The sequence below is a fragment of the Tachysurus vachellii genome, chromosome 20, assembly GCF_030014155.1.
Source record: "Tachysurus vachellii isolate PV-2020 chromosome 20, HZAU_Pvac_v1, whole genome shotgun sequence".
Lineage (NCBI taxonomy): Eukaryota > Metazoa > Chordata > Actinopteri > Siluriformes > Bagridae > Tachysurus > Tachysurus vachellii.
The window spans coordinates 5,238,920-5,251,386 of NC_083479.1; the positions used below are offsets into that span (position 1 = coordinate 5,238,920).

Genomic DNA, 12,467 nt, shown 5'->3' on the forward strand with positions numbered 1-12,467 from the left:
CAGACAGGAGCAGTACTCATGTCCTTGGTTCTAGTAACTGGAGAAAAACATTATGTGAAAAATACACTGATGTTACTTCTAACCCTTTGGTCTCTGTATGTGTCTCTGATGTAGTTTACACTCCAGTGTTTTAAGGAATGACCCCGGCTCTCGGCGGTCCAGTAACAGCACCATGCTGGAAGGAGGTGGCGTTCTGGGCAAGTTTGATTTCGAGGTGTCTGATTTCTTCCTGTTTGGCTCTCCACTGGGTTTGGTCCTGGCTTTGAGGAAAACTGTGGTTCCTTCTCTAGATGGTAGGTTGGAATGCTTGAACTCTCTCTAAATTTACCGTAGTGTGTGAATGGGTTTGTGAATGTGATTGTGCACAGGGCACAATGGGTTGGTACCCCATCCTGGGGTTTGTTGCTATTTTTATAAAGTGTTTTTAAGCTAGCCTGCTAACCACGATTACAAATGACTACAAATACTACTTACAAATAATCGCACAAATTAGAGACAAGGCGTTATGATTTCTCAGAACGGCTTAATAAATAAACCAGGAAATATACTTGCACTGTTGTAAATATACTTGGGCACAGCACCAAAGAATCATCCATGTGTGGGGAAACCCTGTAAATATTATCTTTCTCACTAGCTTCATAGCTGACTGCCCACTGCTGCGACATTTTTCATTTTGAAAGGTTCCCAGCTGTGGCTTTTCTTCTTCATATTTTCTAACGTTGATGTAGAGCATAACAAATAAAAATACTAATTTGCTTTAATCTTTATTACTTTTTTTTTTTACTTGTAATATATTAATGTAAAATTAACTGAGGACAAAAACTTTCAGCCATTATACTGCGGATTAACTAAATTTCAGAAATTATATTTTTTTTCCTTTTTTTTTTTTGGTGAGCTGGGAAAGGCCAAGCTGAGAGATTAAACTGTCCTCTGAAATCTGCCAAATACTGCATGAGAAAATAGTAGAAATTGAATACAATCCTACACTGAGCACATAGATATTTTTTTCTCAGTGCATAGTTTCGACTGGGGCAGATATTGCATTAGTTCATGCGCTGTTGGGTTTCGTTGCTTGCTTGTGTGACCTGGAAGACTCCCAAACACCAGAAATGGATGTGTTCAGCAGCTATAGATTAGGAACAACAAAATGTATATATCAATTCTTTTATAATATTTTTATTTATGTACTGTTATAAAAAACCTACTCCAACTCAGAATTTCTTGCATGTTTTCTGTTATGATGAGCAGCAGGTTATTAAAACACTTCACATTTGTTCTCTACTTCCCCAGTGGCTCACCTCCGTCCAGCCTGCCAGCAGGTGTATAACCTGTTCCACCCTGCAGACCCGTCAGCTTCACGCCTGGAGCCACTGCTGGAGAAGAAGTTCCACCAGCTGGCACCTTTCAGCGTGCCACGGTACCAGCGGTTCCCTCTAGGCGACGGCCACTCGGCCCTGTTGGGTAAGCCCGGCTCAAACTCGGCCACACAGGCTCTCAAACATGTCACGTTCATGTTCCATCCTGTCTCTCCCTTATACGTTATACAAAGGTTGAATTTTCATCATGCTGCTCTTGGAAAACCGACATTAACTCCAAGAATGATCTAACACATTTGATCTGAATTGAACGACTGTTCAAGTGTGTCCATATATTAAAGACATGCGTGTTTGATGAAGGTTCAGGATCAGAGATGTCGAGCTTCTTAAGAGCAGCACAGTACAGTAGAAACCCCTGACACAAGTCCACCAAGGTGTTTAAGTTAAAACATCTTTGTCGAGTCGACCCGTTTTCATCCCAACCCTTGTAACTCTTTGATTCATACCGGTTTTTCCGTCATCTGTTCATACCATTTCTCTGTCTGCCTCTTTCTGCCTTGTTCTGTCTTTCTTTGTCCCCTCCCAAACCCCTCCCTCGTGCCGTCCTGTCCTCATGTGCCCTCCTGCTGTGACTGGCATGCAGTGGATGCCCTCCAGAGCAACCCTCACCTCCTGCTGGAGAGTGGAGGCCGCTGCCATGACGGCTTAGGCGAGACTTCCATCCCCGTCCCCGTGCTCAACTGGCAGGCTGCGCCAGCCACGCCCGAGTGTGTGTAGCCATTCCTGTTCTGTTGTTCACCTGCTATATATATGTTTGTGTGTTCCAGTACAGTTGCAGAGACTTTTAAAATCTGTGTCAAGGCCCACTTATGCTGTTCTGGCCGGTCATCACGGCCCAACACCTTACTGATATTGTGCTTTTTTTTTTTTTTTCTTTAATTTGTCATCCATGTTGCAGTTGCAAAATTGGGAGAATTGGCAATTAGGGATTTGCATTAGTAATTCATCAGTAGCAGTTCAATATGGAGAAGGGAATGGAGTCATCTCCAGAATTATCAGACGTCATTGAAAAAAAGTGAATAAAGATGCATACAGTGAGTGAAAAATATTTGGGGGTGCTGTATATTTTCATTTTAACATTATTTTTCAAACTTAAACCTTTTCACCTTCAATTATGAGCATCTTTAATGAATATCTTGGGCTCACGTTGTGTAAAAGGCCATCTACAGCAAAATCTTACCCTCCTGGCAGAGGTAAACAAAAATCTTTACACAAGTGGGCCAGGAACCTCAGTATGGGTAAAATATCATTAAAATTATTGTCTTCTGAGAATGATTTATTTGTTAGAGGATATGTGAGTACTTCATCTCTTTGTATAGAGTCATATTTTCCAGTTTTAATTTCAGAGTATGCTAAAATTTGAGACCTTTCTAAATCATTTGCAGTCCTCAGTTAGGTTTAGGTTAAACTTTAAGTTTGTTGGGTTTTAATTTTGAATTCTTACCTTACCACTGGATGAAGGAAGTGTTGCTGCACTGTTTTTTTTTTTGTTTTTGTTTTTGTTTGTTTTTTTAATAAATCTGGACTTGTCTTTGTGTTCCTAGCGGATGTAATGCATTCTCATGGGGGGATGTTCCTGGAGAACTCGTACCCCTCGTCGCCCGCTTCAGCCCCAGCATCCCGAATCATTCGCAGGCCCAGTGAGGTCAGCATCGCTAGCCAGGTTTCCGGACTGGCGGATAGTTACACAGCCTCTAATATGGCCAACAGTAAGTCCAAACACACACACATCTATGCTCTCAAATATTAAATCAAATCCACCGACAAATCTCAAGAGACAAATTCCACAGTAATGAATAGCAAGCCTTTGGACTGAAACAGCTATTTATACACTTTAGCTCATTCTATAGAAATTAACAAGACATATTTATATTCATTTCATTTGAATAAAACAGTTGAATGTGGTGTGTTTTTTATTTATTTATCTATTTATTTTTTCTTACACACCTCGCGGTCAGTATGAAATGTAAAATGTCCAGTATTATCTTTACAGATTTCCTCCTTTTATGTTGTTGTTTTGTTTATCTCTTAGCACAAGCATGCCAACTCAATCAGTCCAAAAAGCTTAGCCTTTTGTCTCAGCTGGCCCTCCCTTATAACAAAATGTCCTCAAGAAGCCCATCCCCGAAAGCCCGCTACAAGTTGCTCAGTAGCAGAGCGGCGGGCTCAGATGAGGTGAGCTGCTTCGAGCCCTCCCCTCTCCCCGACTCCAGCCCTCCATCGCCGAACATGCAGCTGGATATAGAGCAAGGTACTGCTGTCGGAGCGAGGAGGAATATGGACCTTCCTCTTCCTCTTCTTCATTGCTGTTCTGTCCCATGTGCCTGTTGGTCTGAACCACCCAGTCCTGCCCTGTTAGCACTCACTAATCCCTACTGCAGTTCTCTGCATCTTCAGGCTATGCTGTAGCTTCTCTTTTTTCTCAGTCCTCACTCCCCTCTGTCACTCATAACCACCACCATAGAGTCTTCATCTGCAAAACCAAGCTTTCTCTGTGTTTCTCTGGAGGATCAAGTGCCTTTGAAGAGGCTTTAAATGAACATGTTGTCTCTGGTATGATATTCCGTGGTTTGCATGATCTCCACATGACTGATTGAGATTTCTTTGAGTCCTCTGGTTTACATGCATTTAGGTGGACTGGCTATGCTAAATTGCCCGTGTGTGTGAATGAGCGTGTGAACGAACGTGTGAACGGTGCCCTTTAACGGACTGGTGTCCGAGCCTTCCTTCTATTGTTGCCGTTAGTGACCCAGACCAGGATAAAACCGGTTGCTGATGATAAATGGGGAAAGAAAAGAAAGTATGTTTTAAAAACGATCAGTTTCCTTAATCACACACACACTTTGTTCATTTTTGCAATAGGAGGCGTTTGGTTATAAGGTTGTGAGTCATTTGGTTATATGTTTAGATGATTTCTTCACCTTTAGAAACATACATTTTGATTGAAACAGTTTCTAAGGTCTGCAGAATGTGATTGCAATCATGCAGGGTTTCTGTAAGTGTGTCAGAGCGTGCGAGGGAGTGAAAGAGCCCGAGCAGGCTCACCGTGGCATCTCAGTGCCATTAGAGCCAGGTTTAGAGCACTCGACTTTTTGATTCAAGCTGCTCATTTCACTTTCCTCTCCTGCTCGGGCTGCTTTCCAGACGATAGGCTGCTATCTTGTTGTAAACAGGTGCTCTCCGTGGTGCTGAAGCAGGACGAGATTTGGGGGTTGGGTATGTGTATTTGACAGCTTGGACCTGCATCTTGTAATATTGTGGGAGGATGAAGATACGAGATCTTCACCATTGCACGAGCCAGTGCACTCCAGTGTTTCCACTTCACTTCTTTTTCCACTGCCCTTCACATTTACTTGTGCCATATCTTTTGACTTTTTGTCGCTTAGTCCAAGCACTTAGATTGTCCAGAGTGTTTAAGAACGTGTTCTATCCTAAACCTGTAAATTAGGTCCCACTGTTTTATGTGATGTGATGGAGGCCCTGATGGAACTCCTTGGTCTGTTGCTATCAGATTCATAATTGTTATCATATCTTGTAGTCGCTGCTCGTTGGTGGGGGACAAAGCGCATTGACTTTGCCCTGTACTGCCCTGATGCCCTGACTGCCTTTCCCACCGTGGCTCTACCTCACCTGTTTCATGCTTCCTACTGGGAGTCTACAGACGTCGTGTCCTTTCTGCTCAGACAGGTACGAATACATCTGCTTTCCTTTAGCCCTGCTTTACTTCTAAAGATCATTACAGAGCAGAGGCTCATTATGTAAATAACTTCCATAAATGTGAATGGAAAAACCTGTAGATATTTTTACTTTATTTATTTCTTCTCTCCTTTCTCAATTTATTTTGTGTAAACGTCTCTTTGTCTCTCAGGTAATGAGGCACGAAAACTCCAGTATTCTGGAGCTGGATGGGAAGGAAGTTTCCGAATTCACACCTTCCAAACCACGGGAGAAGTGGCTAAGGAAGAGAACACATGTTAAGATCAGGGTGAGCTTCTCTCTCTCTCTCCCTCTCTCTCTCCCTCTCTCTCCCTCTCTCTCCTTTTCCACATTAAAAAATAAGCATATTACATACTCTGTGTTTATTTACACTCAATGGCTGCTTTATTAGTTTAAAAAGCCTAATATACCCCCCTGTAACCTATAACCCCCATCCTTCCATCAGTGGTAAGTGACTACATCTTTAAAGAGGTTTTTTTTAAAGCTTGTGGTTGCCTGCTCTTACATATATTCTGACAGTTCCTGCAGCTATTTCTGTTCGTACACACCGCAACATTTTCAGCTTATCCTTCCTAAAGATATAAATACACCTAAAGCAATAATCAAGTGGGCTTCGATCTTGAGCTTTAAATTTAAGCACACAGCAAAACTCAAACCTTGTGGATTTCCAGAATCAGAAAACAGGACTTATGTTTATTAGCTAGCCTTACAGTTAAGTATAAAGTCCAGTGGGCATGTGCAGTCATGACTTTATGGGCTGGAGCCCTAAATATCTAGGCTGAAAATAGTAGTGGATGCAATATATATATCACAGGATGGAACATTTTTTGTGTAGAGCTGCACTGGGAGGAAAAAAAGGATTCCAATCAAATAAATAAATAGATTATTATGCCTGTTTCTAAGTATTTCTACTAATTTTATGCTTGATCGTGTATTAATTGACAGATTTTGCTTGTTTAAAGTATGTCTAGATTTGCATATGTTTAATCTTGTATTCCTTTTTTTTTTTATTAAATCATAGTCTTACAATGAAAAGTTAGCGAATACATTTCTGGTTGTGTAATGTGACAAGGTGAACATGTGTTGTAGAACGTAACAGCGAACCATCGTGTGAACGACGGTGTCTTCACGGAGGACGGCACGCAAGTTGTCACTGGCCGGTTCATGTATGGCCCGTTGGATATGGTCACTCTAACCGGAGAGAAGGTAAAACGGTTACCTCGCTTTCAGTATTATTTTTTTGTATTCAGGTTTTAATCCTTATTCTTGTATGTTTATCCCTTTTGTGCTTGTTTTGCATTTGAAGGTTGACATCCACATAATGACACAACCTCCATCAGGAGAGTGGGTGTACTTTGACACAGAGCTGACCAACAGCAGTGGACGTGTTTTTTACACGATCCCAGAGAGCAAGCGCCTAGGGATCGGAGTGTACCCAGTCAAAATGGTGGTCAGGTATGTATCTGAAATGGGGCAGTTGGTGTTTTTCATGTATCTTAGCACAGGTGGAGTGTAGCGTTAGCCATCGGTACAGTAGAGTTGGGATTTTGCTAATTCTTGTTCATATTTACTGCCAAGTTGTTAACCAATAGTCTGGCTTGCAATGCTTTCTTGTGCTAGGATGGTTTTTGTGTAAAATACTTGATTTTATTTATTCCAGAGGTGACCACACATCTGCAGACAGCTACTTGACTGTGCTACCACGTACCACAGAATTTGTAGTGTTCAGCATCGATGGCTCGTTTGCTGCCAGTGTGTCCATTATGGGTAGCGACCCTAAAGTGAGAGCAGGAGCAGTGGACGTTGTCAGGTACATCGCAGAATCCTTATTTAATTCCCGCTATACTGTGTTCTATCATCTTTTTCTCATCATATTTATGGCTCTGGCTAGTAACTTTGATGTTTTGGATGAAAAGAGGGCAAAGGGAAGTGTGAATCATTATGTTTTTACTAAATAACATTCTGTCAGCTCCTTTTAATATTCTGACTCAGCTGGATCCTCTTTATTGAGCTGCCACATTTTTCACAGTAGTGAAGTGTTTGCAATAACATTATACATGGCAACCCTGCTGACAACAGCTTGCTATCTTGTTTTTTTTTTTTTTTTTACAGGCACTGGCAGGACTTGGGCTACCTGATCGTGTATGTGACGGGCCGTCCAGACATGCAGAAGCAGCGAGTGGTGGCCTGGCTCTCGCAGCACAATTTCCCTCATGGCATTGTGTCCTTTTGCGACGGTTTGGTGCACGATCCTCTTCGCCACAAAGCAAACTTCCTCAAGACCCTCATATCTGAGGTAGGAAGCAGAAGATGCCTCCTTTAAATGAGGCATCAATTAAATGACATTAAAACAATGAAATGATCAAGGTTCAAGCTTTTTTTCTACCACTGTCCAAAGGCGCATATGAAGATCATTGCTGCGTACGGCTCCACTAAGGACATCTCGGTGTACACGTCGCTCGGCCTGCAACCATCTAACATCTACATTGTTGGCAGACCAACGAAAAAGTTGCAGCACCAGTGTCAGGTATGCCAAGAAAAACACGGACCTTGATGCCTTATGGCTTCCTTCTTTTGGTGGTTGCCATTCTGTAAAATGTGTATGGGTCACATTAAGTGGTCTCTTTATGTAGCAGGTGTTTGAGTGTGTCACTCGCCAGCTAGTGTCTTTGTAGTGTTCTGTATCTCTCAGACATAGTGTACTTTCTTCATGACCTTATCAGCAGTGGACAACTGATTAATGCAGTAGCTCCAGTTTGTTTGCCAACCCCAATATTTTGGGTTCCCAGAAACCTAACCTAGCTACTTAAGCAAATGCTAGCTCACTTAATGTAACACCATTTATTATGTGTAGTTAGTGAAGTAAATGTGTTAATACCGACTAAGGGAAATGAACAAGATGATGAATTCCTAAGTAGGTACTGTGTGCGACCTTGACCGAAAAGCACCAAGTCTCTGTGAATGTCTTAGGTTTTCCCCTAATACTCATGAGTCTATTTATAATGATCAACATTTACACCGGCTGGTAGAAATATTAACCCTGGACTATGGCTCCAAGGGCTTGCAGCCTCCCTCATGGGTCATTCCACCAGGAGTATGACCTTTGTGCTGGGCCTTATTTTGTGACTCCCAAGCTGGGTCTCTAATACTGCACTTCTGTTCGGTACTGCTACCTCTATAAAGGGACCATCTTTTTCTTTAGAAGAAAAAAAGATTGTTTACAAAAACACTAATGATAACACAAAGAACAGTATTAAATTAATGCTCTTTACCTCTTAGATCTATGTTCTTCCATTTGCCTTCTCTTTGTTTTTTCCCCACTGCAGTTCATCTCAGATGGTTACGCGTCTCATTTGTCAGATCTGGAGTACAATCAGCGCTCTCGACCGGCCAAGACTGGCAGCACACGTGTGACACTGCGTAAGGGAAGCTTTGGTCTGGGTGCCAGTGGCGACTTTCTGCGCAAACGCAACCACCTGTTGCGCACCATCTCCTCTCAGCCAGCTCCCACATCCTCGGCCACATCGTCTGGCCATGGGGGCCGTCCGGAACGTGCTCAGAGCCAATCTGAGTTTGACCGCGAGCGGGCTGAACGCGCACAGAGGAGCATGAGCATTGCGGCAGGCTGTTTTGGACGTGCAGGGAAAATGGAGGGAGGCACCCTGAGCCCCAAGTAACCCTCCATCAACTTGCTATGTATAACTGGGAGTCTTTTTATTTATTTATTTTTTTAAAGGAATGGTGGATCGGGAAGAACAAAAATGAAAAATGGAACAGACTCCATGAGAGACTGGCACAGCTTTTCTAATGTAGCAAGCGTGGCATTAGGGGAAAAAGATTTTATTCCACTGGGGAAACACACCATCCAGAAATCTAATGCCTTATGCATCGCTCTAGGTTTTTTTGAACGCTGGTCCTTGCGTCTTCTCAGTTTGCTTGAATGTACAGGGAAAACGGATGCTTGAGTAGTTCGGACTCCTCCAATCTCCACCTGCATCATCAGAAAAGTGGAAGAAGTCTCCAACATGTCATGATGATGTCCACCAACATTTTCCACCTGTAAATACATGCCTCCTTCCTCACAAGCTCAGGGCAGCCGTGTATGGACGAGTCAACCATGGTCTATCCCAGGAGTCACTTGTGTTCGCCCAAACCAACCCCTCTTTGCCAAATGCTAGCCCCTAGTTTCTTCCTGTTTTTACTGAACTGTTCCTGTGGATGGGGTTCCTGTACAAAAAAAGCCCTGCAGCATTTGGCAACAAGGACCCACCGTGTTGCATCTTGTGTTTTGGCACGCAGGTCATCAGAGGCCTTACTTCTTAACAGCGTATTACCACACGAGCATTAAACATACATGGGCCGAGTACTGCCCTGGGGCTGAAAAGTGAGGAAGTTGGCCTTTTTTCTTTGACTTTCAATCTGTAATTTGGCAACAATCCCTTTATCTGGCCATCTGCTTGCAATACCTCTCGGACATCACTAGGGTGTCTAGTGCTCCTGAAAACTCTCTCATCTCTCTGGTGCAGCATGCCATGTACAGATAGCCAAGTACGAATCCTTCTGAGCCTCCACGCTTTCTCGTTCCCTTAGTACCCTTCTCCTTCGCCCTGGTTCTGGAGCAGAACCACTTCGCTGCTCTGCTCCTCTAAATCGCATCAGCCCACGAACCAGACGACCGCAGTAGGCGTCTATCCTACTATATTTACAAAGCGTACGTTGGAGAAATCCATTTTTCTCCAGACGCACAAAGCAGCATATAGTCGTCTCTTGCCAATTTGTGCACCTTTACCGCTTTGCTTTATTGGACGAATCTTGAGAGTATACGGACGTCTGGCGACACTTGATCCAATCGATGGCCAAAATCATTTATTTTCCAGAAGCTGTAGTTACGTAACTGTGTAACCTCATTGTTCCTTTTGCACAAAGTCAATAGTAGAGAACCTTGTTACCATCTCATGTGGCTACATATTGTTATTGTGTAGTGCATGATCTTTATTAATATATGACAGGATTCGAGTGCGTTGTGTGCACAGCTGTAGTATTTGTCTCTAATGTCAGGATTAAGAAACGTGCCAAAATTAGAACGATCATAGGAACGACAAACGAAAAACAATAGGCTTTATCGTTTTTTTTTTTTGTTTTGTTTTTCCTTTGTAACATACTACTGAGTATTTGATCTGAGTGTGTGTATAATTTGATATGTAAAAACCATTCTGAGTTGGGATTTGATGGCACATGTCTAATGTTTCTAAGATTTAGATCATTTCAGGTCAAAATGAAGTCCTTTAAAAGTCTGTGCTCTAGCTTACCCTTCATATGTAAGTGAGATGTATAGGACTATTGCAGGATATTCTTTTAATCATAAGCTGTGATTTTACTTTTCGGTTTTTAGAGTCAACGGCATGAATACGTTGTAGCCAAATACTGTATAAAGATTTTTTTTTTATTTGCTATTTGTTAACAGGCAGACTGGACGAGAGGACGTGAATCCTATGGGACTTGTACATTTGAATGGAAGTACTGGGAGGGTCTTTGGATGCAGCAGCTGTCTGTTTATAATTGTTCAGGGGATAGAACGTTTTCCGACCGTGCAGGAATAACGGACGTGTAGATATTGTAAAGATGTACATTTTACTTATATAGGAAATGTATGGTCAGGAATTATTTATGTAGATTACGCAAAAAGTAATGTCAGATTTTAGTGTTCATGGTTGCTTTATTACTACTACTACTATTATTATTATTATTATTATTATTATTATTATTATTATTTTGGTATATAATTGAGATTTCTTTAAGGACCAACACCATTAATGCCATCTGCACAGTTTGTGTACAGGAAGACAACAAAAAGACACCACCGCACAGACAATCAGTCTCGGGCACACAAGCAAAACACACCAAGAACACAAGCACCTGGAAATAATACTCATTGACATACTCAACACGTCCATTAAATGCGAGATGTTTTCTGAAGCATGTAAAAGATTTGATTTATTAAGCTGAGGCAGTTTTTTTTTTTTAATTGGAAAGGTTCACCAAGGAGTTGGAGAATTTAAGACTTTAAGGCGTGCTTAAAGTTACAACTTGACACAAGCAAACTCTCTCCGTTAAACAAGCGATTCTGGGTGTAATGTAATGCCTTCATATAAGGCGCAAGTAAGCAGCTTTCACACAAGAAAATGCAGCGGTTTTTATTTTTTATTTTATTTCTTTTCGGACCAATAAATGTGCAATATGTACCTGTGGTTGATTCTGTTTTATACAGGCGTGTAGAAAAATGACACAGTAAAAAATATAAATCGCCCTTTTCTCTGGGAATGACACAAATCTCTGTTGGAAGCACTTTCTGATTAAGATTTGCTGTTTGTTACTGCTATTTAAAGTTTACTGTTGCAATCAAAAAACAGTTTGGTCAACAATCTGTGAGCTGGAGTTCTTTTGGGTTGTTTTTTTTTTTTTTTGGGCCACACTTTCCCCTCTTTCCATGTACACACTACACAAATTGGTCATTTTTACTGGAAGCCACAGGAACGCAAGCCATTTTCTGTAAGTCATCATTTTAAACTATTGCAAAATTTATTGAACTTCTTATTTTATGTAATTTCTTATTTTAATCATAGATCAACACACAGATCAAATAATCAGCCGCACTCTTATGTACATGTCAGCTACACTATAATTATATATATATAGATCATTTCTATTATTATATTATATAACGCCTGGGTCACGTTTTGCCTGATGTTCCATTTTTCAATAACTTCTGATAAACACACTGTCGTCTACAGAAACGACAATCAGCGTGTAATTTAAAAAGGGAAAAAAAAAAAAACAAACCTTGCATTTGCAACATTTCTAAGTATATGGCACCAAAGCATGGAGGAACATCACGGCTGATCCACAATGTACTAATTTTAAAACTCTTCTCTGTTTTTTCCCCCACGACACTTCAACAAATCTCACATTTCACCTTTTTTTTTTTTTTTTTTTTTTTTTTTTTTTTAATCTGAGGGTTTAGATGGTGTCCAAACGTATCCCGTTTTTAAAAAAAAAACAAAAAAACCACCAACTATGTACTTCCTACCGTGCGCTTTAAATACAAACTACCGCTGTAAACCGTTTTGATCTGAATGACTTCTCAGCTCTTTTTCACCCACTTGTGCTCGATTCTGTATTATTGTATGTACTGTGGATTAAATACAGTTGAACAGCTACGATGTTTCTCTAATTTTTCGGTAACGTGAAATGTCCTGCATTGTGTTTTGTTAGGGATGCATCAATACACACATTTGGAGGTAGTCATCATCATCTTCATCGTCAATCCTAAGGATAAGACAGTAGGATTTTACAGGTTGCTTGTGAGGTGTGTGA

General features: G+C 41.3%; 1 protein-coding gene across 8 annotated transcripts in view; it reads left to right on the forward strand.

Annotated features, from left to right (window-relative positions):
• The window catches only part of LOC132863091 (membrane-associated phosphatidylinositol transfer protein 2), a 49,215-nt gene extending 36,905 nt beyond the window's left edge, over positions 1-12,310 (forward strand). For 5 of the 8 annotated variants that reach the window (XM_060895680.1, XM_060895677.1, XM_060895679.1 and 2 more), the window contains exons 14-26: positions 115-293; positions 1,291-1,461; positions 1,960-2,085; positions 2,921-3,085; positions 3,409-3,627; positions 4,915-5,063; positions 5,245-5,361; positions 6,183-6,299; positions 6,400-6,548; positions 6,754-6,903; positions 7,206-7,389; positions 7,492-7,620; positions 8,420-12,310. In XM_060895680.1, coding sequence (XP_060751663.1) covers positions 115-293; positions 1,291-1,461; positions 1,960-2,085; positions 2,921-3,085; positions 3,409-3,627; positions 4,915-5,063; positions 5,245-5,361; positions 6,183-6,299; positions 6,400-6,548; positions 6,754-6,903; positions 7,206-7,389; positions 7,492-7,620; positions 8,420-8,770 — 2,206 coding nt within the window. In that variant the 3' untranslated portion in view covers positions 8,771-12,310. The remainder of the gene's footprint in view (positions 1-114; positions 294-1,290; positions 1,462-1,959; positions 2,086-2,920; positions 3,086-3,408; positions 3,628-4,914; positions 5,064-5,244; positions 5,362-6,182; positions 6,300-6,399; positions 6,549-6,753; positions 6,904-7,205; positions 7,390-7,491; positions 7,621-8,419) is intronic. The other 3 variants (XM_060895683.1, XM_060895682.1, XM_060895684.1) reach the window with 3 other exon arrangements.
• The last annotated feature ends 157 nt before the right edge of the window (positions 12,311-12,467 follow it).